This window comes from Lagopus muta, chromosome 7 (assembly GCF_023343835.1).
Source record: "Lagopus muta isolate bLagMut1 chromosome 7, bLagMut1 primary, whole genome shotgun sequence".
NCBI classification, from domain to species: Eukaryota; Metazoa; Chordata; class Aves; order Galliformes; family Phasianidae; genus Lagopus; species Lagopus muta.
Genome location: NC_064439.1, coordinates 39,511,213 through 39,535,299, shown reverse-complemented (window position 1 = coordinate 39,535,299; position 24,087 = coordinate 39,511,213). Strand labels below are relative to the sequence as shown.

The window sequence follows — 24,087 nt, the reverse complement described above, 5'->3', positions numbered from 1 at the left end:
CTGGCCTGGCTTGCAAGAGATTATTTTCCATTTTAAGTAGCCAATGTATACACTTGGAATTGTAATGTAATCCATGTACTTCAGATTTCTGTTGTGCACACCTGTGGAAGGCCTATGCAACTTTTTTCTCGAATTAGAAATGTTCAGAAAGAACTTTCTGAACAGAAATTTTTACCTTCAACATTTTAAAAGATGCTCTGGCAGTCTCTTCTTATTTGCCTTCCTTTCATGATTTGTGAAGTTAAAATTACGATGCTCGTGAACTAAAGGTGTCTCATTTAGTAGTGGGGATGCCCTCTCTCTTTCCACTGAAGCATTAGTTAATGAGGAGCATTTATTCCCAGGTTCAGGGCTACCACAGTGCTGAGGGCACATGTGATCCGTTTCCATGGTTCTGGTCAGCGGAACTCTGCCTTTTGTTTACGTACTTGAGTGTTCCTCCCTGTTACTACTGGCAGACACCATACAGCTGGTGGTGTTTAATTTGGGCAGCACTACACAGAGAGCACAGGGCTGGGCAGCAGTGGTTTTGGAAAGGCTGGGAAGCACAGGCCTTGTTTTGGCAAAGAAAAAGGAAAAAGGTTAAGATGTTCCCTCAGTTCTGAAATTCGTTCCATTTAAATTTCATCATTAACAGAGATTATCTTAAAATAAAATTCTGGATTACTGCAGCACTGGACACTGGTGTGGTCTGCATTTCTCACATGTCGGATAATGTGTCTGGTTTGTTTTAAATATTCATCCACATTGTTGGGAAACACCATGCCAGAGGACTTCGTTTTAATGCAAAACAGAGACCAACCCTGGCTGTAAATGAGACAGGAAATACCGTTCAGTCATGTTCCTCACCTCTCGTTGCATTGCTTCAGGGCCATGGCGTGTTTTAAGCATCGTTACTGACAGCTTTAGTCACAGCCAAATGGGATTTCATTTCAGTTTTCTCTCAGTGGCATTGATATGTACAGAGGGCTGAGTCAAAGCATTTAACTGCTGCTTCCAAGAGTAATCTACTAAGATAGGTACTTAACAAACAGCTTCCCCCTCCTCTTTCGGAATTTATTCCGCAATTCAGAACGTTTCTGCTGGGATAAACAACAGCAGTGGTGTTCTCCTTGCTCTTCCTAGCAGTGCCCAAGTGATGCCAGACTTGAGCAGCATCAGCTGTGGGTGCACAGGTGTAGTTCTTCGGCAACTGAAGGGCTGAGCCTGGCTCAAACATATTTTTCCCTTTAGATTTTTACTCCTTTGTAGCAACTGTGTTTCAAACTCTACCACCCTTGATTCAGTAGAGCAACAAGAAGATTGCTGTGAGGAAGCACCCCGGGATGGAAGGTAGGTTTGAGAATGACGAGAACTGAGCGTGCTGCCCTTTGCTGGTACAAGGGGGGCTCAGCTCTTGTAAGAGCACCAAGGATGGGAGAAGTGGGCACCTGCAATGTGCTGGTTCCTGAGGGACCAAGGAAGGTCACACAGTGCCTGCTGGTATGTTGGAAAGGCTTTTTTTTTCTTTTTTTTTTTTTTCCCTAATGGTGTCAAAGCAAATTTTCATTGCAATGCAGACTGCTAGTAAAAGCCTTGAAGTCAGATTAGATTTAAGAATGCTCAGGTAAGTAGTAGTTAAACTTGGGCCCAGCTGCTTATCCTTTCACGTTGCTTAAAAAATACTATAAAATTAGTAGTTATTTCTGCTCTACTGTAGGAAAATGCTGACAGCTAACATAGAAAGCATTTTTTCACAGAACTGTAAAGATACTTGGAGATGGGAGGGTCACCTCTTAAGCAAGGCTGCATTACAGCTAAACAGCAGACTGACCAGCAGCACCTGCTCAGCTGACTTTTGCACATTCTTTCAAATGCCTGACTGCTTTTTTCTTACCGCTGCTGAGCAGTCAAGGTGTAGATTTGCTTGGAATACTACAAGTTATGCATCACCCTTCTGCTTGTATGTAAGTGATGGCTCTCAGGCTTCTCCAGCTGCTGGCAGTATTCACTGCAGGGTGTGTTCCCTGAAACTATCACAGCTGCTTTGGATTTCCTCACAGTGGAGGTCCTGTGTTTAACTTAACATCCTTCCAGCTTTAGTAAGTAGCTGCTGTGGATTCACTGCAGCAACTTCCTGAGGTCAGTAACTTTGCATTACCCAGTCTGAATGCATGAATTTATTGCTAGGACCGTAAGCACCACATTACTGAGTAACCACAACAAAACCAACACAACACCCTTATTAACACAAAACTTGAATTAACTTTATTTTCCCCTACAGTCAACAACTGGTCTGCATTGAACTTGAAAGCAACAAAATAAATGAAATCTCCAAATGACGGGGCCAGAAATCCAGATTTAATTACCTCTGTGAAAACGCTTCAGCTGTAGTATTGGTCTGTAAAAAAACCACTGGAGTTGGAAATGAGTTCGTAAATCAAAAATATTCTACACCTTGGGAAAGAAGTCAGCAGTAACATTCTCGTAAGGACACTGTAAATTTACATTTTCTTCATGAAAGGTACATACTATTCTGCACTTCACATCAAGTCACTGATGCAAGTTTTGTTTCTGTAAAAAGTTACAATCTGTGGCAGGAAAACAAACTGCAAAACCCTTTCTTGCATTTTATCCAAAGAAAATGTTCAAGTTTGTATAAAGCTTCCCTATAGCTGGAAAGTGAACACGTTCAATCTCCATTTATATTACTTTAGTGCATTTAATGTGACAGTTTTCACCACCTTTTTCTTTAAAAAGAAAAACAACAAAAAACAAACAAGAAATCAGTATAAAAGACAGAGGAAACAAACAGCGCTACAGCGGGGATTTCTTCAGTTGATTTGAGCACTAAATAAAGATGCAGAGAAACAGATTTCCAGAAGAACTTCTGCCCTCGCAGGTGAAGGTGGTGAGGGCGAAAAGGTTTGCAAACCCTCTACCACTCCCAGACACAGAAAAGGGGTTGTATACCTGTCAACCTTTTTCTTTCCTACAACAGGCTCTGCTTGTTCTACTAATGTAAACATTTTCCTAAAATAGTTTAGTTTCAGTTCTGAAGCACCAGCCACAGTATGGTGCTCAGCTGTACGTTTCTATAGCATTCATTACTGTCGATTCAGCTTTTTCCAGAGGATGCAAATTTAGCCCTTGTATCTGTAATGTGCAAGGTTTGCCTCGTCTACCTGATGAAGCGATAGCAGAAGGCAGCAGCACTGCAATCGCTGCTAACCAAAAGCAGCTCATCCGGTCGGAGCCGTCCCCCGGTTATCTGTCCTGCCCCAGCTCTGCTGGGAACTGCAGCTTTGCTTCTTACACCCCACATCAAAACCAGCCTGCAGCGAGAGGAAAGGACGGCTGAAGAAACCATGGAGCAGTAATTATGGGAGGAACTTACTGTGAAAGTTTAATTTCAAAGACAGCTTTATTTCCTCGTAATTGTCGAAAACAAGTCATTTTAGATTTAACCATTCCAGTTTACATGCTGCTGCTCTTCAGCTGAACGTATTCCAAAAAAGATTGACAAGTATGCATGTGCCAAGGACCAAATTACAGGGTTCTTTGGTGCAGTCAGTCCAAATTCTCAACCGATTTGAAGGATAATATGTACCAATAAAAAAAACGCTGCTAGACTTGGATAGCAGCTCTGTCTTGCTTCACATTACAAATCTAAAACAGCTGTTCTCAATAAGCCAATATTTTTAATCAGACATTGCCTGAAAATTTTGTACAATAATCTGGACCAATGATGGTTCTGTACCCTCATGTTGCTGTGAAACATGACTTGAGCTAAAGGCAAAGACCGGTTATCTCAAGGACAACTGCTTCGTATTAGCATTCGGAACAGTGTATTTAAACTGTCTTCCTGTTGGGTCTCTTGCCTTTCTTTAAAATTAGTTTATTCTTAATGTAGCCACGCTTCCTTTTGGAGGTCTAAAAAGAAAAACAGAATACAATGCATTAGTTAATGATTTAATCTGGACCGCGATTTTAATGCCGTGCGTTCAATCTGAGCATTAGATTTATTTTTAAAGAGCTTAATGGGTAAATCCTCAACTAAGTAATACCTGTTTATTATTTTTAAAACTGCAATTGTTAATTCATGCCCAGCACTCGCTTCGGTATGTGCTGTACTTTTCCAAGCTGCATATACACAATCTGTAGAGTTATTTTCAAAGCTTGAGCTGAGGCAGAATTAATAATTAACCAACGTGATAAAGCTTTACTAAATAGGCCAAAGAGCAGAAGTGACAGCATTAGTTCTGTTTGGAAATACCACCTTTTGCCCTATTTGGTTCTCTTTGAAGTTGGCAAGGTAGATAGTAATATTTGCACAAAAAATGTTTTTCAAAAATAAGAGAAACTGCACACTCATATTTTAATCTTTAGTCCTTTGCTGCCTGCAGGCTAGTTAGTGCTTTCTGCTCATGGGTCTTTATCAGTGTGTTTTAGGTTTCTCTTTCTTCTTTTTATTAAATAAAGGTGGTGATGGGGAGATGCTAGTCTTGGCTCATATTAAATTCAAATGCATAAATAAATAGTCAGCTCCTGGCAAGCAGAGCTGCACAGTGAGCAGCTCCCACACTTGCTGCAATGTGCCATGAATAGCAGCAGGCTCCTTTATGTCCATTAAAGACAACTTTTTAACTTTTTGCTGAAAATAAGTGTTTTAAAGTGAGATATCGACACAGTACTCAGACTTGCTACTCTGGTGAGTTTGAGCAATGTCACCCTTATTGTGGAAGAGTGACAGGAGAAGGACTGGACTTCCAGTAAGGAAGCAAGCATTTGAAACCCTCAGCTACTACAGAACCCTCAGCACGTGCTTAAGCAATCTGAGTTTAGACACTGGCCCCAAGTTCTTTCCTGGTTCACTCATTTCTTAATGGGAAATCCTTTAGTAGTTGGTGCTACAACAGCTGGTGCTGGATCAAAATTGCCTTTAGAGAGAACCAGCACATGCACAGCTCTAGCGAGGTCAGTGCATTTACAAATACTACTTACAGTCCTGCTTTATCACCTACAAGCAAAAGTAACACTGTATGTTAGGTTCAGAAAAACTTCTGTTGTCTTTTCAAAGTAAGACTAGCTTCTTTGGCAACTCTCAAATGCCTTATTTCACTTAAAATATGCAACTTTTACCATTTTTACCAGTCCCCTCCAACACTCCTTATTTGTACTTATATGACGGATGTATGTTTACTGCCTGCACTAATTCACACACATTTCTTTCTGACAGGATTCTGGGATTCCTTTTGCAACGTATGTTAGCATACACAGGGGTCAGAAGCCATGAAGGACGGGGCTGCTGCTACGGTTCTCCCGTGCTCCCTGATAACAAATCCTTCTTAGCAGGCTGAAGCAGCACGCCAAACTAACACTAAGATGACATCGAACAGTAAGCAGCCAGACACTTAAGTTCCATCAACAAAAGTTTCATATTTAATTTATTTTATACAAAAGTGCCATTTTTAAACTTCTAGGCATCACTACTTTCAAACAAAGTCAGAAAGCAACTTCCACAGAATTTACTTAGTGAGCCATAGTTACTGAAACATGAATTGATTTACTTTAGAGATTATACTTCCAGTTACATGAAGACTTAGGAGCTGTAACAGCCAATGACACGCTCTATTTCCAGTTAGTGTTCTGCCTAAAAAAAATCTAGCCTTGTGTCTTCACATGCTTGTAAGTTAAGCAGACAGTAAATTAACAATTATTACCAGCAGGCAGGTCTGATATTGGACACTAACATGAACAGTATCCGTAATATTCTGGCTAGTGGAAATACACAATTCACCCGCTATGTGATTGACTTAAAAGTAAACTGCCCTCTCTTGACCCTCCGAGTTACTTCACTGGGAACCCACCTTCTTTGACAAATACTTCTGTTTCGGTACAATGTTGGTTACTCTAAGTTTATGATCCAACGTCTCCCTGTTGTCTAGTTGTTTCACCTTGTATATTCTAACCAGCCAGTGCTCTGAGGTAAAGGCTTCCTCCAGATGTTTAAATTTAATGTCCTTGTTTCCAATCTCAGCGTTTCGCGTACGATCAAATCCTGGGGGTGTCCGAAAATCCAGCTACAAAGATTAGAGTTGTGTATTAGTTAAGACAAAACCCAAAAGCACATCACCACAAACTGTGGTGCTTCATACCACAGGGCAGCAATTTCCACTGGTCTGGTCAAAGGATGCTACTTCCTTTATTACATTGGTCATTGCTACACAGAAAATAATCTCTTATTCTCAACTGTAAAAATTGAGAAGTCTCATTCATTCCTGCAGTTGATGCAAGAAACAGCGCTTTGTATCTTCGATGGAAACACCACTTCTGCATTCAGAGATTAAACTATTCCAGTGAAAGACTAAGGTACAGCAGCTCATAGCAGGTTGGGGTTTTTTTTGGCACAGCTGTTAATGTGTACTTTTCTACTCTCGTACTGAAATAGTTTGCACTTCCATGTTTCTTCCGTACAAGTCCAAAATAGTTTCTTATTGGGGTTATCAGTTAAATTTGACCCCTGTGTTAGGAACACGATCCCTTGGCTGCAAAGCTATCGCTGAATAAAGGGCTTTTGTGCAAAGAGGTCAGAATGAGGAGCCCCTGGGACAAGGGCTGGTGGTGAGAACAGGAGAAAAAAGCAAAGCAGGCCGATTTAGCTACAAACATGTTTGATGATCCCAAGAATTGTGTGTTTACATCAATTATGCCCTCCCCCTCTTATAGCATGGTGTTGCATAATATACTGGTGTGACTTGGGTAGAAATTGGATGGTTTCTGACAGATACTAAATAAAGACAATTATTAATAGTTCTGTTTTGCTGTCAGGAACAACAAATGCTCCCCACCACATAAGAATTGAAGCTTATTGAGTGCTCTGCATAATGGAATTAGGACACTCATCTGAGACCAAGTAAAGGACAGCACAAAGCTAAGTGTCAGTCTAGGTTAGCAGTACAACTGCTTCTGCCTAAAGGCTCCATGCAGAAAGGAGTTTGGAGGCATTATAATTAATTGGTGAAGATAACTTCCTTGCTTAACGATTCTACTATTAGGAGCGGTGCTCAATCTAAACGGTGGAAAATGCATCAAAGTAACATTTGTATTCTCACATTTTAATTATGGTTTAGTAGAAGAGTTAGCACTAACCTGCATCTCTCCAAATCTGTAATAGGACATCTTATACATGAGGCAGTTCAGCAGTGTTGGAGAACCTGCCTTGTCTACCCGGAATTCTCCCTGAGGAGTGAAGTAATCGCTTTCCTTTAAAAGCAAAAGAAGATAGAGTCAATATAAACTAAACCTCTATGTAAGGTAATTTCTCATTCCTTTCTCCACAAAAACCAACAGAACAAACCACCACCACCACCACACCAACAAAGCTTTCGTAAAGAATCTAAATTGACTTAAAAGCCCGATTCGAGACAGTCATGATGGTGCTCACTGAAGGTAGAATCAGTTACAAACTCCTCACTGTAAGCTAAAATGCTGCAGAACAATCTTTCTACATCCCTGTTCTTGTCTCACTACAAATTTTGTCACTTTACTGTAAACAGTCACTGGAAAACTGACTTGAAAACATACAAACTAGTTGGAGGATGTCTGCCTGAATTACTCTTGAAATGTGCAAAGCACCATACTGTTAATGTACAAGATCTGTGTGTTATTGTAGACTTCCTTTGTGCACAGTTTGTACATATAATTTTTTTTGCTGTCTTCACCTCAAGTGCAAGATGAAACTCTCCATGCAGCTTCTCCATTATGCCTGTGCTGTCTGAAAGTTTTTGTCTGGCTTAAGCAAACATCGCTACAGACTTCTGCAATCAGAGACATTCAAATAACTTCAACTCTACATAAATAAATATTAATGCTAGCTTGTCTCCTGCTATTACAGAGTTTGAAGAAATCTGTAACACCAACTATTTAAGCATTCTGAGTGCTCTGACTTGTTTTTTAGTAATTCAGTGGTGCACAGGAATGATAAAAGATACCTTGTTCTTTTATTACAATGCATAAAAGAAACTGAAAAGCTTTTGAGATTACTGACCTTTCATAGCTAAATACTGAAAGAACCCGTGCTACAGACTGCAGGCCTCTGCCCTGCTATTGTTCTGGAAGAACAACCCCTAACATATTTTTCAAATAATTGCAGTAAATAGAGATTTCCCTCCACTGTGATGAACACCAGAAAAACGACAAAGTAAATAAAGGTTAAAAAAAAAGAAAAAAGTGGAGGTGAAAATACAGAACACATTCAGCCAGGAAGCCTTCAGTTTCCCTGCGTGCATTTCCACTTACCCGAATATCTTTGGGATGTTCCCCCTCTGCTATTCTCACCATCCACAAGAACTTATTGATGTCATCACCAGAGTAGCCGATCACACCACCAAAAATAATGAGAACATAATCCACATCCAGACTTCGCATGATCTCGTATGCTGCCGATTCATTTGAGGACATGGCCTTTCCCACCTGCATCACAGCAAAAACACCCTCAGGATCTGTACAGCTCCCTAATGACCACGTTCTCAGGTCAAGCATCTGCAAGTCCAAAAATACGGTCACCCACCAGATCCCACAATCTCCTTCTAAGTAAATAAAACAGATTGTCTTTATTTAGAAGGCCTAAAGCTCAACCTGAATGGAAAGGGCTTCTGCTCTGCAGGAGAAGGAAGGGCTGCCTACTGAAATGAGCTGTAAGAAGTGTGGTAACAACCGCTTTCCTTTTGTGGCAGCTACAGATTTTTCCAGTGACAGCTGCATTGCCAAAAAGTTGGTGTGGCAGAAAATGCCGTGCTGCAAATTATTTGCAGCCTGACAGGAATACATTTTTTGAAATGTTGGTGTTCTTTTGCTGTCCCCCTCCCTCCCTTTTTTTCTTTCCTTCCTTCTGTCCCTCTCTACTACAGCAGCCATGTTGCACTGCGCTCAGTAGCAGACAGGCTTCCTTGGTGTGGAATTCAGGGAAAGTTTATGGAGAGAAAATACCAGACCAGAGTTACCTTTGAGTTAAAAGCGGAGCACCGGCAAGCCAATGTTTTGGCCCTGAAAATCTTTTTAAACTGTATGTAAAAAATCTTCCGGAATGTTCATTTTTCCACTTAAAAATTTAAAAATCCACTTAGGTCACTAACTGGCATCTGTTCAGTAGTCCTGTTTGCCATAGAATCTCCTGCACTTAAAAGTATAATAGTGTCTCACTGTAGTAGAAGGGCACAACTACCATATAAATAATACTGAATCCAAATTGGTAAAATTCAGTTAAGTCAAGAACTTGATTAGAAAATACTAAGCTTATGCTGCAATCTGTCAAAAAGAAGCTCAGTTTCTTAGCTATTATCTGTATGAAATTATTTGGCAGATTTCCATTTCTGCGCAGGAAAAAGTCATCTGGCAAATATTTCAGGGCAATGCCTCATTCAGAACACAAGTTCAGAGATGTGCCACAAAGCACACGTAGTGCTTACTTCTCCCTTTGTTTGCAGATGGAAGCTAACAGTACCAACTCTCCAGTCATACTGGGGAGAATTCTTTATTAAAAACCATTAATAATCAGTGCTGTAACGTGCACAGTTACTGTGTGTACAAAGTACAGGTGATTGTTTTATGGTCTGTCTATTCACCTTATACATCTTGTCCTGAGGAATCTGCAGGTTTGGACTTAGCATCTGTACTATAGATACTGGCAACAGCAAAACAGAGCTATCTATAGAGCAGATGAACACAGACAGACAGACATTCAGTTTAGAAGCTCTGTAACACACTGACTCTGGCAGGTCGACAAGAAAAAAAAAGAGAAAAGCCTCATTACATGGGAAGGCTTGCTGACTAATATCAGCAACACTGATTCAATTTCCCAAGCTTTCTTTTGGCTGATTCTAGCTCCCTGCCACTGCCAAAAGCACCTCACCTCACACATTTTTACAGTACTTTGTATGCTTCAAGCATAACTCAATTAATTTGTTCATTTTGAACGCTGCTTGCCAGCACATCTGGTCCAACTGCTGCGCTGGGTACTGACAGAAGACAGAAACTATTTTGTCACTTTCCTCAAGCTCTTCCTGGCCCTCTGCCCACATCACAGAACACAGGTCGTCTGGGAAGAAGCAGGCACTGAGTGATGGCTGACTACACAGCACCTAGGAAGGCTACAATGTATGGCATTCCTTTGTTTCTGAAAAAAGGATAGTACCTCTGTAGGCACAGACAGTGCTAACAAACGCCCTGCCTTAGATGGCACACACAACCCTTATACTTCAGAACTGGAAGAAATTAAAGGTACAGATGTTTTATCAAACTGCACATTTGAGAAAACAATCACTTCAAGTCTGCAACACTTCCATTGCTACTTTCTCCGATTTCCAGGATGTCCGAAAAATGCATTTCATATGGTCGGTTTTCAGGGTGCCACTCAAAATCCAGTCAAACGCATTGCTGAACTGAAATGATCTGTGTTTGGGCAGTGCTGGCTGAGCAGTGCTACCAGTGAGTTTTTCTAGTGCATATCTCAAGGGGAACGGTTACACAACTCGATGCTGTCCATCTTCTCACAAAGAAAATACCACAAACTGAAGTGGAGCCACAGTTCTGGAAACTCCAACAAAACAAAATGGAGAACCCAAAAGCAGAATTGATCATGTCTAGCTCCAAACCAACCTTTATTACAGAGCTGAACGAACAGCCAAGATACCTGCTCCTTCCACCTCTGTTTCTTTGTGTCATACTATCCTTCAATAAACATCTACATTTTCTGTCCAGAAGAGGACACTTTGGTGCTGGCACTCGCAGATCATTGCCATGCTTACCAGGGCTATGTGGCTGTTGTTCCAAGTGTTGTTGTCAACCAGCGTGGTCCGATTGGCCATCCCTGCGATCTGATAACCGTAGTCCCACCACGACATTACCCTGGCATGCTCGTCTGTGTTTTGTCTCAGCCAGTAGTAGGCTTCCCTGAAGTCATCCAGGATATTGCGAGTGCTGGAAAACAGAGTTCATTTTATTCACATCAGTACAAATATTGGCAAGGAATTGACTGCATCATGATAAATCTGGGCTCACAAACAAAGTCTTTTTTATACTTTCCACTCCCTAAGAGGCATTCAGTCCCTAGCCTGTACTCATGAGCTTAAACTCGTGGACAGCTGAACAGCCAGAAGCTGAAACTGCTTTTCAAGACGTGATTAAATGCATTTCCAGTTGAATATATATTCATTAACAAATTGTATGACCCAAATACCTTTTTTTTTTTCTTTTTTAAACTATTATGCTTACTGGCTTTGGACAGGATTTATTTTCATGTATTCGTATTAAGTATTTTTTGAAATGTTATGTATTTTTGAAAAGTAGCACGTTAAGACTTTTTTTTATTCAGATGACAGTTTTGCCTTAATATAACAAAAAGCAAAACAAGTTATAAACGCAAAGGAACTGGAAATGCTTTTGCCCTATAATTATTTTCAAACCTGTGACACTACTTACCCATCATGGTTATAAGAAGCAAGAACAACGCTAGGGCTGGAGTACGCATTGCTCGTTACCCACGTACAGTGGACAGCAAACATCATCAACAGCATCAGCATCAGCATGGTAACAATGTTTTTGATGTTGGGCCCTAGTCCTTCTTCTGTTTTCTCCTGTTCAGATACATGTTTTCTCACTTTGCCTGCCTGAACAAACACAAACATAGCTGTTAGGGCAATTTCAACCATCCATAGCAGTGAAACCGAAATGGCCTTTCCTTCACTACATGCACTCCATAAAAGCTTTGGGACACTGCAAAAATCAGCAAAGTTCTATTGCAAATTAACTAAGTATGCACAAGAACGTTTTGACAACGCAGCAACTTGAAAGACTGGATTATTCCCCAAAATCTTTTCAGAAGAAGAAAATTTGCTATATGTGACTTGGCTTAGTGTGATGATGCCCTTTTATAAGGCGGAGTGGAAGAGAGAGAGAGACACTGGAGTCTACTGTTAGGAACAGGGAGAAACCCTCATGCACTGGTTAGTGTAACATAGGCTAAATTATAAAAACATGAGTAGGTAACACCATCTTCTTCAGGAATATGAGTACAGAAATACCTTCCCATAAAATACATTATTCTTTAATTTCACTCTGTCTAGGAGGGAATACAAGAGGGAAGCAGTTAGACACTGGGTGACACAACACCACTGTATTAAAGGAGAGGGAGCAACTGCCTGCCATCACCCATCTAGAAAGCTGGGTCAGTACTGCAGACTTCCTTTGGTTAAAGACTTGCTGCTGATCGGTTAGCAGGCACCACTTCTCTACTGACACTGATTTTCTTTCAGAGCATCACTTACAGCTTATTGGAGAAGAGCACTTTGTTACTCTAAATTTCAGATCTTTAGGAAAGTTCCAAAAAATAACAAAGCTTATCTCTATTAAACTCCTAACTTCTGCTCCCTGTCCTCACCTTATCATACAAGTTGCCAGGGTTCCTTTTGTCATCCTCATCGCTGCTGTCCTCTATTGGTGGATTCTCCCTCTTCATATCATCACCCAAGTAACGCTCAAAGACATTAGAGAAAGCAATTGCAGACAGCATACAGACCACAGGAGTCAGAGTGAGCATCAGACGAACCATCACACCAGCAAAGTAAACGGCACTGATTGCATACAGAGCAACTGCACAGGAAGAAAAAAGAAACCTCCTGATGACATTTAGAAAGTAACACTCCCTGTGACTGCACACGTACATGCTCACCAGAAAACTATTTTGGAAGTGGGCTGAGTATCTGTGTGTATAAAGACTGAAGCGTGCATCTTGTACTGCTTTTTAATTTACATGGATAATTAATCAGTGCGTATCCCTTTTAAGCCTCAAGTCCTTCCTGAAACTCATCTTGCCAACTATTAACAATAACACGACTCCATTTTCATTTTCATTAATAATGTGTCAGAAGATCCATTATTAGCGAAATTTAATAGCACACACCAAAAAAACTATTGGAGTAGTAGGTAGTTTCATTTGGTTAGAAAGGCCAAACAAGTTATTAAATCTGAAAAAACAAAGAGCAAGGATTAGATTCTCATATAAACATCAAAATTTAATTCAGAGACATTCCTGAACAAATGGGGGCTTGTCTACATTACAATACAGATACAGAAGATGATACTGCAAGCCCTATTCCTAAGCAAGTTTTCCTGGACAGTATTATCTCCAGTCCCTTCCATTGCTTCCCCTCACCCTTTCCTCCCCAGAAACCCCAAACAAAGCAGCAACAAAACAAGAACAAAAAAAAAAAACCACAGGATTTTCAATATAGGAATATTCACAACAATTTTCATAGGAGAAAAAAACAAGAACACAACCTGCATGCAGTGTTAGGAACATCTGTTGTTCATGTAATAGTGGTTATTGCTAGTTTGCTACAGCTTGACACAAGCATACACTTTTGTGAAAGATTTGTGATTAGCTGCAGAAATTATTAAGGGGCACTGATTTATCAGGTTGCATTGTATAAACATTTTGCACCTTGTAGTGCGATGCTATGGCTCTCTGCTCTCACTCATGGCTCTCTTTAAGCTGACTGAGATGCTGCAGCATTAGCAGGCTGAGAGGGAGTCTTGCAGCACTGCTTTTTGCAAGGACTCATGTAAGCAAAAGAGCACAAAATACTCCGAAGCCACAGGATTGAACACAGTAAATGTTCCTGTTGCTCATGGCGTAGTTCCAACAGGCTGCTGTAATGGACTGTAACCTTCTGCCTCCATAACAGAATGAGGGAGCGTGCTTCACTCCTCCTTTTGGGCTACAACTCCAAGTTACATCCTCAGAAGCCTCATTCATAGCCCCAGCAATCTGCTCTCAAAGTAAAGCTTCATACAAACAAACAATTTGTTGTCACTGGCACTGGGAGACCCCACGCCTCTGCTTAGGCTTGTGCCTTATCTAGCACTTGCTCCACAGCAAGTGATTCAGTTCACTAAAATAGCTGAAAATCTGTTAAGAAAAGGCACTTTGCATCATCCTCTGTGGTGGGATGACTGCCACGTACCCAGAGAAGAATCAGACGCCTTGGACCTGCGTGGGGGAGGGTTGCTGCTCTGAGCTCCTCACCTGGCTGTGAAACTGCACCCCTAACCCGAGGGCTGTGCAATCCACACACAGGAGAGCCACACAACAGCGCTGCACAAACGCTCTGACCCCACCTCGCAATAAGGCACTCCATCACCAACCCACCCCTCTCCACATGAGCTGCATTTTCATTAAGCTGTAAATACTACTGCATGCAGGCAACTTTGAACATTTTCCCCTCAAACATATCACATTCTAGAAGAGGTTTAAACATGTCATAAACCAGCTTTGAGCAAACAAAACCAAAACAGAATCAAATTGAAGACAAGAGGTTTTGAAACGATTTTGAAATATTTTCTCTTACCAAAGACTCTTTCATCATTGATGTTTTTGATACAGAACCACAGCCCTGCTGGGAAAGTACACACGAGAATATGCAGATCAAAAAAGAAGGAAACCCATGTTGTAGGCTGATGCTCAGACACAGAGGCAATGATCGGGATGTGAATTTTCGCATACCTTTTTTAAAAAAAATTCAGTTCAAATTATTTTGAAGAGATAAAATTATTAAAACTTGTAAGCATTAGGAATTCTGAAATTCATTTCAAAGGAAGCATTGCAATTTAAAATGCTAAGTGCTTTATTTAGCAGAAACCTGATGAAACTTTAGTACCAAAAGATGTCCCCATGTCTTATTGTATGTAGGAAGGATTTTTGTGCAGAGCTATTTCAAGCATCAGTATAAAGGATCATTTCCATACTAATTAAAAGAATGAGAATTACAGGCGCTTTGTTCTATAATGGCTAAATAGGAAGCCAATTTCACCAGAATGAAAACACACAGCCATGGAAGCCGTCGTTGTATTCCAGCAGGACACTCACCCATGACAGCAAATTTCCTAGGATTTCAATAGTGTATTCTGAAAGCCTTTTTCCATACCAAACACCTTCATTTGCTTAGTGCATTAAGCCAAATATTAAATACCAGTCCAGTTACTGATGTCCCCACATTTTCTCAGGTGCTTTAAATCAGGTCTGGTCTACACTTGGAAATGCATGTTAACACATCGAACACTCAGTGCGGATAACGACAAAACTGGGTTCCACATGAAGAGACAGCTCTGCGTACAGCCCTGATCTGGGAAGCCACGTGACCAAATGGTGAGCTATCAAACGTGTCCTTTTCTTCACTGATAGCCAGGTCTCACTTAGAAACTGACGTGTTTTAAACACAATGTGATTCTTCAATGTAGACAAGCCCTCCAAATTTTGATGTTTGTACATGTGTGAGCAGACTGCTTCATTTAGAGGCAAGGAACATCATCTATACATTTTTCAAATAAATGCGAGGCTTCTTTACTGTTAGCTATTCTACTACATTTATTACTGGGTTGGTACAGAATCTTTTATCAGCTGGCCTTTGAAGCCTGATAAAAAGCTGAACTGCGAACATTTGAAGTTCTCCTACCCCTGCCTTTAATCTTAAAGATCTACCAGTTAAAACAAACCTTCAACACATTTATCTGCAGAATACCTTTGGTTTTATTCGTAATGTCTATTATTTAAGTGTCCGGCTAAAGAACTGAGCACTGGAATTTGTCAAGTTAACTAAACCGAAATTTATTTACAAAAACACACATGAATAAACCAAAACTGTTCAGAGTAGACATCTGTATACACAAAACAGATGTATGAACATAATAGACAGGCACCATGCGAGATCATGTGTAACAACTTCGTGATTTCGTGCAATGCTGCGCAATGAAAACAGTGTAAGTTTAAGGTTCTTAGTAATTCTGAAATGTGCCCTCAAGTGTTGATACCACCTTTCGTTATCTTATGCTGAGATGACATTTCATAGACAAACATACAATTAACATTCTCAAAGATTTCCAAAGAAGCAAGAAATTCAATAAACAAATTTGTGATGAAGATAAAATGGTTGCAAAGACCACGGAACAGTTACTGCCAATGTTCTCTTTAGATAACTGATCAAAATCAACTGTATTCTCATTTACTGAAATACTAAATGGATTTGAGAATGAGGAGAACAAAAGATTATCAGTTTTCAGTAGAAACTATGAACTAATGATAGCTAACATTATCCTTTATCTTTACTTACCCGGTGTCCCACAGAGAATAAAATCTGCCACTCCAAGGAGCGATATAACCTGAAAATGAGAAGAAAGGACAAGACTTTTGCTGCCTAGGTATTTAAATGCAATAATTTGTCTACATCTTTAAAAGAAAGCACAAAACTAAACACCAAAAGAAATTTCATTAAATGTGCAGAATAAGTGAACTAGGCCTACTGCATCAGGTAGCTTAGGATGTCTACCAATCATGAACCTAGTTTTAGTGATGAGATCACACTGGACACGTTCAGTAGCAAGACATACTGAACTATCTGACACCTCCAGAAGTCAAGGTGATGCAAAACAATTAAAATATCTCTCAAAGAATGACTGATAGCAATCTATGTTCTGTAAAGAAGTACAAGAAAAAGAAATGATGTGTGGTCCAGATGTTAGCACCCTGCTGCAGGAGGATTATTAAGAAAACACAGGGGGAGCTGAGTGCCATGAGATAGATGGTCAGCAGCCTGGATCACACAGCAGGTAAGGAAAAGCGGAGGGAATCAGGTTTGTTCTGTGTGGTGAAGCAGTGACACTTATGGAATCTCAGAAATGGATGCTAACACTTCCTAAGAAATGCAACATAAGACGTATTTTGCGACAGACTGAGATTAGAAGCCAAACATCTTGATATGCCAGTCTGAAATTTTAATTTTTTTTTTTACAAATATTAGTAGGATTTGCTCTTTCACACTGGAAAGAGAATTATAAACCATCAAGGTTTAGAAGACTTAAAGGCAAATATTGATGCTAAGTAATCTTTTGGAATAATGGTATCATAATTAACAAAAATAAAACTTGCAATTAAATGTCCAAAAAACAGCTGATACCATAAAAAAATCTGCAGTAGAAACACTGCTAACAGGAAGTACAAGAAAGAACTCCATTAATATAAAAACAAGTTAAACTTGAAGAAAGTGGTTGTTTCGTTTGTAAACCAACCAACCTCTCTAAAAAACATAACGATATATGAGGTATATATTAACATCACCCAGTTTATACCAAGCGGAATTCAGTTTTGGCATGGGTGACATTCATATAGGAAAACAGGTATTGAAGAAAGTATGGAGGTAGATGACCAAAGAAATATGTCACAGAATCAGAAAAAGGCAGTGAGGCATGTGAGGAACTCAACCATGCAAAAACAAGCTTAAGGCTTGTAAGTAAGGCTGAGTAGAGCTATCTTGAAGATTGGAGGCTGAACCACAGAAGAGGAACTTACAGACATACATTAATTTCAGTGATATAAAAATCAGGTTCAATTATTCAATAAAGTAGCTAACTTTATCTTGATTTATCAGTGGTATACAGAATAGATTAACTATGTTTATCTTCCTAATGAGCTTTTGCTATAGTTCTGTTCCTCATTCCAACCTGACTTCTTGCATCATACTATGAAAGAACGAGTCCTGCATGCACACGTTTTATAATGCTCATCTTCTCCCATTCTTCAATTCTAAATGCGCTCTTGGTATTTTGATGTGATATTGATATCTGTGCTCTTCAGCTGATGATCTATTTGATCTCTTCAGCTGATTTATAAGTCTAAATATCCCCAGTATCCTTAAACCCAGGAAAGAATTCTGCAGCCCAGAATTCAGAGTGAACGCCAGCACACAGACACGAGGTAATATGGGTGCTGGTTTGCTCTGAGGTTACCAACATCTACTTTTGACTCAGCCCAAGTTTTGATTACCTCGGTTACCTGCTCCAAAGAGAATCTGTTTTCATGTTTATTTACCTGTGTATGTCAAATAGATGACACTCAGGAATACAATACCAGCAGCCAGTGAGACGCCCAAGAAGAACAACGTCTGAAACTCTTGCTTTGTTAGCCTGTCTCTCAGATACTGCAAAAATGCATATGCCTGCAGCAATGCAAAAACACCTAACGAAAGACAAACATTTCTGTTTAAATGCTGAAAACAACTGTAAAAGCAATTGGCAAACTTAGTCCCTATTTGGGTTAGAAAAATACACATCATGTATATCCTTACATCTGAAAACCAGCATAAAATTACATTCTGACAAACTGACTTTAATAGTTAACAGAGATGATAGTTCCTCAGTTATTGCAATGAAGTGATTTACCCACAAAACGTTCTTTGCTTATTATGTATTAAAAGCTGCCTTTTTGCTCCCAAAGTAACTTGGGAATAAGGGGGAGAAACATCTGAAAACTAGGCTGCATATATTTTGACAAAGGCCAGTTTAATATACCTAGATATTATGAAAAAACAACATGCAGCTCTTGGCTAGCTTGAGTAATGAGTTACAAACAAAGACTCTGGACATCATAAAAAGTCAGTCTAATAAAGAAATGTATGGAAATCAAGTTACTGAACCAAACAGTAGGATTTAATGGAAGGAAAAAAGAAACCAACATCTAAGTAGCACAATCTGAGTTATACTATACAAGCTAGTGCTGAAACACCAGAACTTGCTGGGTAAACATCCTGCACCCTTAAAAAGAATAGTTCCAAGTCTAATATGGGAATTCTCTGCTGTTATTTATTTCAATGTATAGAATCACATCAATCCAATGATTTCACCACTCAACAGCTAAAATCACTGCTAAAAAACCAAACACGTGAACTCAAGCATGTGGTGGTTCTCTAATCATGAAACTGTCATACATGATGTTGAAGTTCATTAGTTCCAAAGCCCCAGAGAAGAGCAAAATCTCTCTTCACTACATAATTGTAAAATTATTCTGATGCAAACTATGATATGATAATTTTTACTCTATCCATCATATGCAGAATGTTGAAAGAATCTCAGTTAAAATCAAAAACATGCTAAAAATATTTTTTTCTGGTGAATTTTAATCAACATCCAATTGCTCTCCAAAATACATTTTAAGTGACAATATGTAACTGAAACAAGGAGCCATCTAACAAATTAAGCTGTGCCACAAAACCGCTCTGTGCTCCTAATAAATAATATGCATGCTCCTGCGTCTAGCAGACTTAGTAAAGGTTACTGCTGTCAAGAAATCAAGATGTCTGAATGCTTAACAGCTACTGAGAATAAGCTTAATTTAAGAAAACAAAGAATCAAAAAGATTAAAATCAGTAATTTAAAAATCAGCCTCCTATATGTAATCTGTCATCTGTAGTTAACTCACTTTGAGAAATTATCAACTCTAAAAACAAATGGCTCAATAAGAACTGTGTTTACCAGTAACAAATGTTTCAATTATACAACACTTGAAAGCAGCATTATATTGCAATACAGCAGAGATTATCAATGTGTAAAATAAGTGCTTGTCAGAATGCATTAGTGATTCAGCGTTATGGAGGCATTTCACTTCCATTAGCTCACACAAAGAAGGATAATGTGTTGATTGGAAAGAAAACTTCCCTACAGATACTAAAGAGTACCTATTTTCTTCAACAATTTGGTTTGTTAGTTTGTGCCGTTTCTAATACAAGGAAACAGAGTCACAAGGGTTTGAGGTTTTCTTGTGCTGAACAGGCTGTTTGGAAGCAAACAGTTTTCTTACCTGCAGCTGCCATGTGTTCACTTGTTCTAATTGGTTGAAATCCCACAAAAGGTATCTGCATTGATAATATTAACCCGACAATGTAGAAAGTGCTATATGCTGGAAAAAAAAAGAGGGAGAAAGCAGACGAGAAAAGTGTGAACAAAATTGTATACACAGTGCAAAAAGCACTGATTCCACAGTAGAACCCATTCCTCATCTCCAAACAAAGAATGACACTGAAACACAACTGTACTGTTTTAAATATTCTGGCCATTACTTGTTTCCCCTAAAAAAACACATGAAGCAAAGTAGTGCTCTTCCTAACTACACTGTTGTTGCTTATTTTTCTTCCTATAGAAGTGAACCGTCTACCTAAAATGCTGTAGCTTTGCAAGTTTTCTCTTCCCATTTGGTTTCCTTATTTTTCAGAATATGGGTGGGAGAAGAGATCTCAGATAACAAGTGAAAAAAGCAGCTTTCCATATGAGGATAAACTAAAGGAGCCAGGCTGCAAACATACAAAACATTTAAGAGTGCACTTACAGAATGAAAAACGTATGCTTGTTCTGTTTTTAATACAAGAACAGAGGCATGCCAAGAAACTGAGAAGCAACAGAAATAAAAATGAATATTGAGCATCTGTACTATTAGATTTATACCAACAGTGTGCGCTCATAGCCCTCAGAAAGCTGAGGCCAAGAACACAAAAGTATTAATACCACAGTTCATTATTTCAACTGAAACGATATTCATGTACTTCATTCTGACAGGATTTGGTTCCTAAATACTCCAAAGTGAGAAGGAGATGGAATGACAAGAGAGAAATACCAACTACGAACAACCGCAAGTCCGCTTACATTGGAAGCAGCTCCCCAGCTCCAAATCCAAACAAGGCTTTCTTCCCTCAGCTGCAACCAGCAATGACGTACCTCCAAGATTTTCAAAACATTCTTACACATCATAAACCACTGGGCTTTGTTATGGCTTCAATCTTATGAGGAGATCCTTGTCCTCATATAATCCTTTACTAAGACAACTGGTTTGGGGACCCCATCATATACCATTGGTATTATTTTTGTTGCAGCTGTGTACTACACTCCTAAGATACTGTATGCTTTGCAAAGATCACAACGATGACTGTCATGATGCTTCCAACCACTTCCAGCTGTCTTTGCTGCCGAATCCTTTGAAGCATCAGCATTCTGCTGCTTGGCCTCACTACCCCTCTATTCCCTCTTTATGCCACTGAAATGTATTTCTGCCGTAGGAAACTTCATTTTTGAAGAACTCACTACAACATAAATCACTTATTGTATCATAAAAATGCTGCAACAGTGCCATCCTGTGGAGGTTTAACGATGGCATAAATCACTAGATTTCACACCTGTTAGACCATTTTGAAGAATCATTTTTAATTCTACAACTGCTATGCTTCATTTGCCCACTTTATTCGCACCCCTCAAAGCCCACTTCTCTCAAGCAGCCATCACATCTGCCTGCTTGGTATTGAAGGAATAGGTAGTCTGGGACAACTTTTTGAGGAATTCATCACATGAAGGTGATACTGCACCACAAACTACCCATGTTCCTGTGCAAAGACTGCGCAAACAGCAGAATGTAAAACCAAGAATTTGATTTGGATACCTGAAATGTATTTGATATCATGGATGCCCCATCCCTGGAAGTGTTCGAGGCCAGGTTGGATGGGGCAATGGGCAACCTGATCTGCATCTAGTAATTTAATGGTGGGTAACCCTGCCCACAGCAGGAGGGTTGAACTAGATGGTCTCTGAGAACCATTCCAACCCAAGCCATTCTATGATTCTATGATTATAACTTTGATTGGACCAAAAAATGAAAAAAACTGACCTTCTTTTGGATAAAATAATTTCACACAATTTCAGTTATTGTACACTGTGCAAACTAGAGAAAAAAAAACTACTAAAACTACTCCAGAGGATACAATCAGCAGTTTTCAATTAATGGATTAGAATCACCAGAAACAAACACTTATTATCTTAAGCTTTACAGTACTTCAGTAGTTAATAAAAAACATATGATAAGACACAATACAAAAGCAAGAAATTTAGTTTTATATGCTGGCAGATCGCAGAATTGTTTGATTAAACTAGATGACCTTTGAAGGTCCCTTCCAACTCCAAGGGATGCTTTTCTGCTCCACCTACTGCAGGGAAACCTGTTTTTATCAGAGGAGTTGGAATAGATGATCTCCAGAGGTCTCTTCCAATCCCTACAATTCTGTGATTCTGTGATTACAGCTAGATAAGGTTGCTCAGTGCCTGGTCCAGCCTGACCATGAGCATCTCCAAGGACAAAGCAGCCACCACAGCTCTGGGCAACCTGTTCAGTTGCCTCATCACCTTTATTGTAAAAAAAATTCTTCCTTATATCTAATCTAGATCTCCCCTCTTTTAGCTTGAAACCATTTCCCCTTGTCTTATCTTTAAGGTTTTTCTTTTGAAGTACACAAAAAAAAAAAAGAAAAAAAAAGAGTAGGTTGAAGTGAAAATTGCCAAATCTCCCAAGCACACAAGGCTTAAATCTACATCAGTTCCTTTCCAAACGTAAAACCATTCATGTTTTAAACTTGTGAGAAACTACAAGAGAAACTACACATAAAATAATAGAAGATAACATCCTGCATTCAAATAAAGAGGCTATTTTTCTAAAATGCATGCAGATTTTACTAGCTACTGTCATCTGTCAATAGGTTACAAAAAGTTATCGCTGCACATTGGTAGCCTTCAGAAATAGGAGACTCCTGCATGCACACTAGTAATTGCGCATCACATACGCTCCAAAAATATCTTTATCTTCCCTACTTCAATGAGCTTTCATCTTATCCTATCTGAATATCTGGCAGTGAAACACACTTCCATTTCTACCCAGAAATGCTTGAACATTCCTATCAGTTTTTACAAAAACATCCTGCTAAACAAACCTAGAACATGCACATTGCTGCAAGATGCACAGACATCTGTAAGGAAGGCCTCCTATGGACGTTTCAAAAAACAAGAGTACTTATGCTTCATTGTTTCTGGTTACCACATCCTTTTAGCATTTTATAACAAATAACTTTCATTTTCTCTTGCCTAACTCACAGAAGCTGAAAATGAAAATATTTAATGAAGTGATTTTAAAAGAAAAACAACACAGATTGCTCTCCCCTGTAATTATAAACAAGTAGGCAATGAAAAAGTTCACAACTACTAAAATTGAAGGTGGGTAAGAATTTCCTCCCTTCTTTAAATTAAATTTTAGATTCTGGATTATAACAATAGATAAGCAAGAAGCAAGAAACAAATATCTGTATTAGGGTATAAAAAATGAAAAACAGAATTTGAGTAACTATTATATATTTGAAGCACTACAGGCTATCTGTAAATATTCTGATTCCCCTAGTAGGTTCCGAAAAAAACCAAAAAAATTATTAAAAATACTAAGAGAAAATCAGTACTAAAATGGGTGACAAATACACATTAACTAACACAAGACATGACACTACAGTTCAGTGAATTCTATGCTCTCAAACTATCTTCAGTAAAGGTTTCACACAAAGGGATCAAAAACCTTTCCAGCTACCTTACACATTTTTGAATCCTTGAATTGCTTGTTTCATTCACATCCACACCACAGCCAACTGATTTAATAGGTAATATCTCTCAACTGTTGACACAGTATGTAAATATCAGGCAAATCAAATAAAAAAAAAATTCTCCTAAGATTGCTATCCAAACATTTCTGTAACTGGCAGTAAGGTTGACCCATTAACCCAAGAAAATGTAAAGGAATCAAGTGGAGGTGGCAGACTATTGTTCTGCATTTTAGTCCAGCCTATATAAAGCTTATATGGTTGCTTAAAATTCCCCATGTCTTTTCCTGTGTAGGTCACAATATACTGTAACGTTTGCAAAATTATTGCTGCAAAACGTTTTAAAAATAGCAGCTGTTTTATGTACTAGGAAAAGAAAAAAGATGAAACTTTCTTTTTTATTTAGAATGCACCCACACAATGTACAAATTAAATGCACTAACAGGATTTTAAGAATATCAAACCATCCAGTTGTTTCTTTTTTTCAGTGCACCAGAAAAGTAGAAAATGAATTAGCTGCAATGTATCTGAAATTTTGGAAATGTGAACAGGACGTCTTAACTCTCTACTGTTGCAGACAGCAACTGACTACAGTCAGTGATTCAATTAATGAAATGCAATTTGATGTGCAATTACTTCATTCCCACCTAATACAGAAGACATCAGTGTAATTTCATATATCACGATCTTGCACTTGACAATGACTGTTCAAAGAACAAAACTTACCAATGTAGACCCTCCTGCTGTACCTCTGCATCAGCAGCAGAACAAACACATGCAGTGGAATAAGGTTGATGATGAAAACATAACCACCCCATGCAGAGACCTG

The 24,087-nt window shown here is 39.1% G+C and overlaps 1 protein-coding gene across 1 annotated transcript in view; it reads right to left on the bottom strand.

Moving 5' to 3' along the window:
- Positions 1-2,224: 2,224 nt before the first annotated feature.
- STT3B (STT3 oligosaccharyltransferase complex catalytic subunit B) overlaps positions 2,225-24,087 on the bottom strand; it is a 49,587-nt gene continuing 27,724 nt past the window's right edge. The window contains exons 5-16 of the mRNA XM_048950634.1: positions 23,985-24,084; positions 19,664-19,762; positions 17,900-18,046; positions 16,146-16,194; positions 14,388-14,542; positions 12,419-12,630; positions 11,461-11,648; positions 10,788-10,959; positions 8,281-8,454; positions 7,132-7,245; positions 5,850-6,062; positions 2,225-3,912 (exon numbers count right to left, since the gene is read on the bottom strand). Of these exons, the coding sequence (XP_048806591.1) occupies positions 3,832-3,912; positions 5,850-6,062; positions 7,132-7,245; positions 8,281-8,454; positions 10,788-10,959; positions 11,461-11,648; positions 12,419-12,630; positions 14,388-14,542; positions 16,146-16,194; positions 17,900-18,046; positions 19,664-19,762; positions 23,985-24,084 (1,704 nt within the window). The 3' untranslated portion in view covers positions 2,225-3,831. The remainder of the gene's footprint in view (positions 3,913-5,849; positions 6,063-7,131; positions 7,246-8,280; positions 8,455-10,787; positions 10,960-11,460; positions 11,649-12,418; positions 12,631-14,387; positions 14,543-16,145; positions 16,195-17,899; positions 18,047-19,663; positions 19,763-23,984; positions 24,085-24,087) is intronic.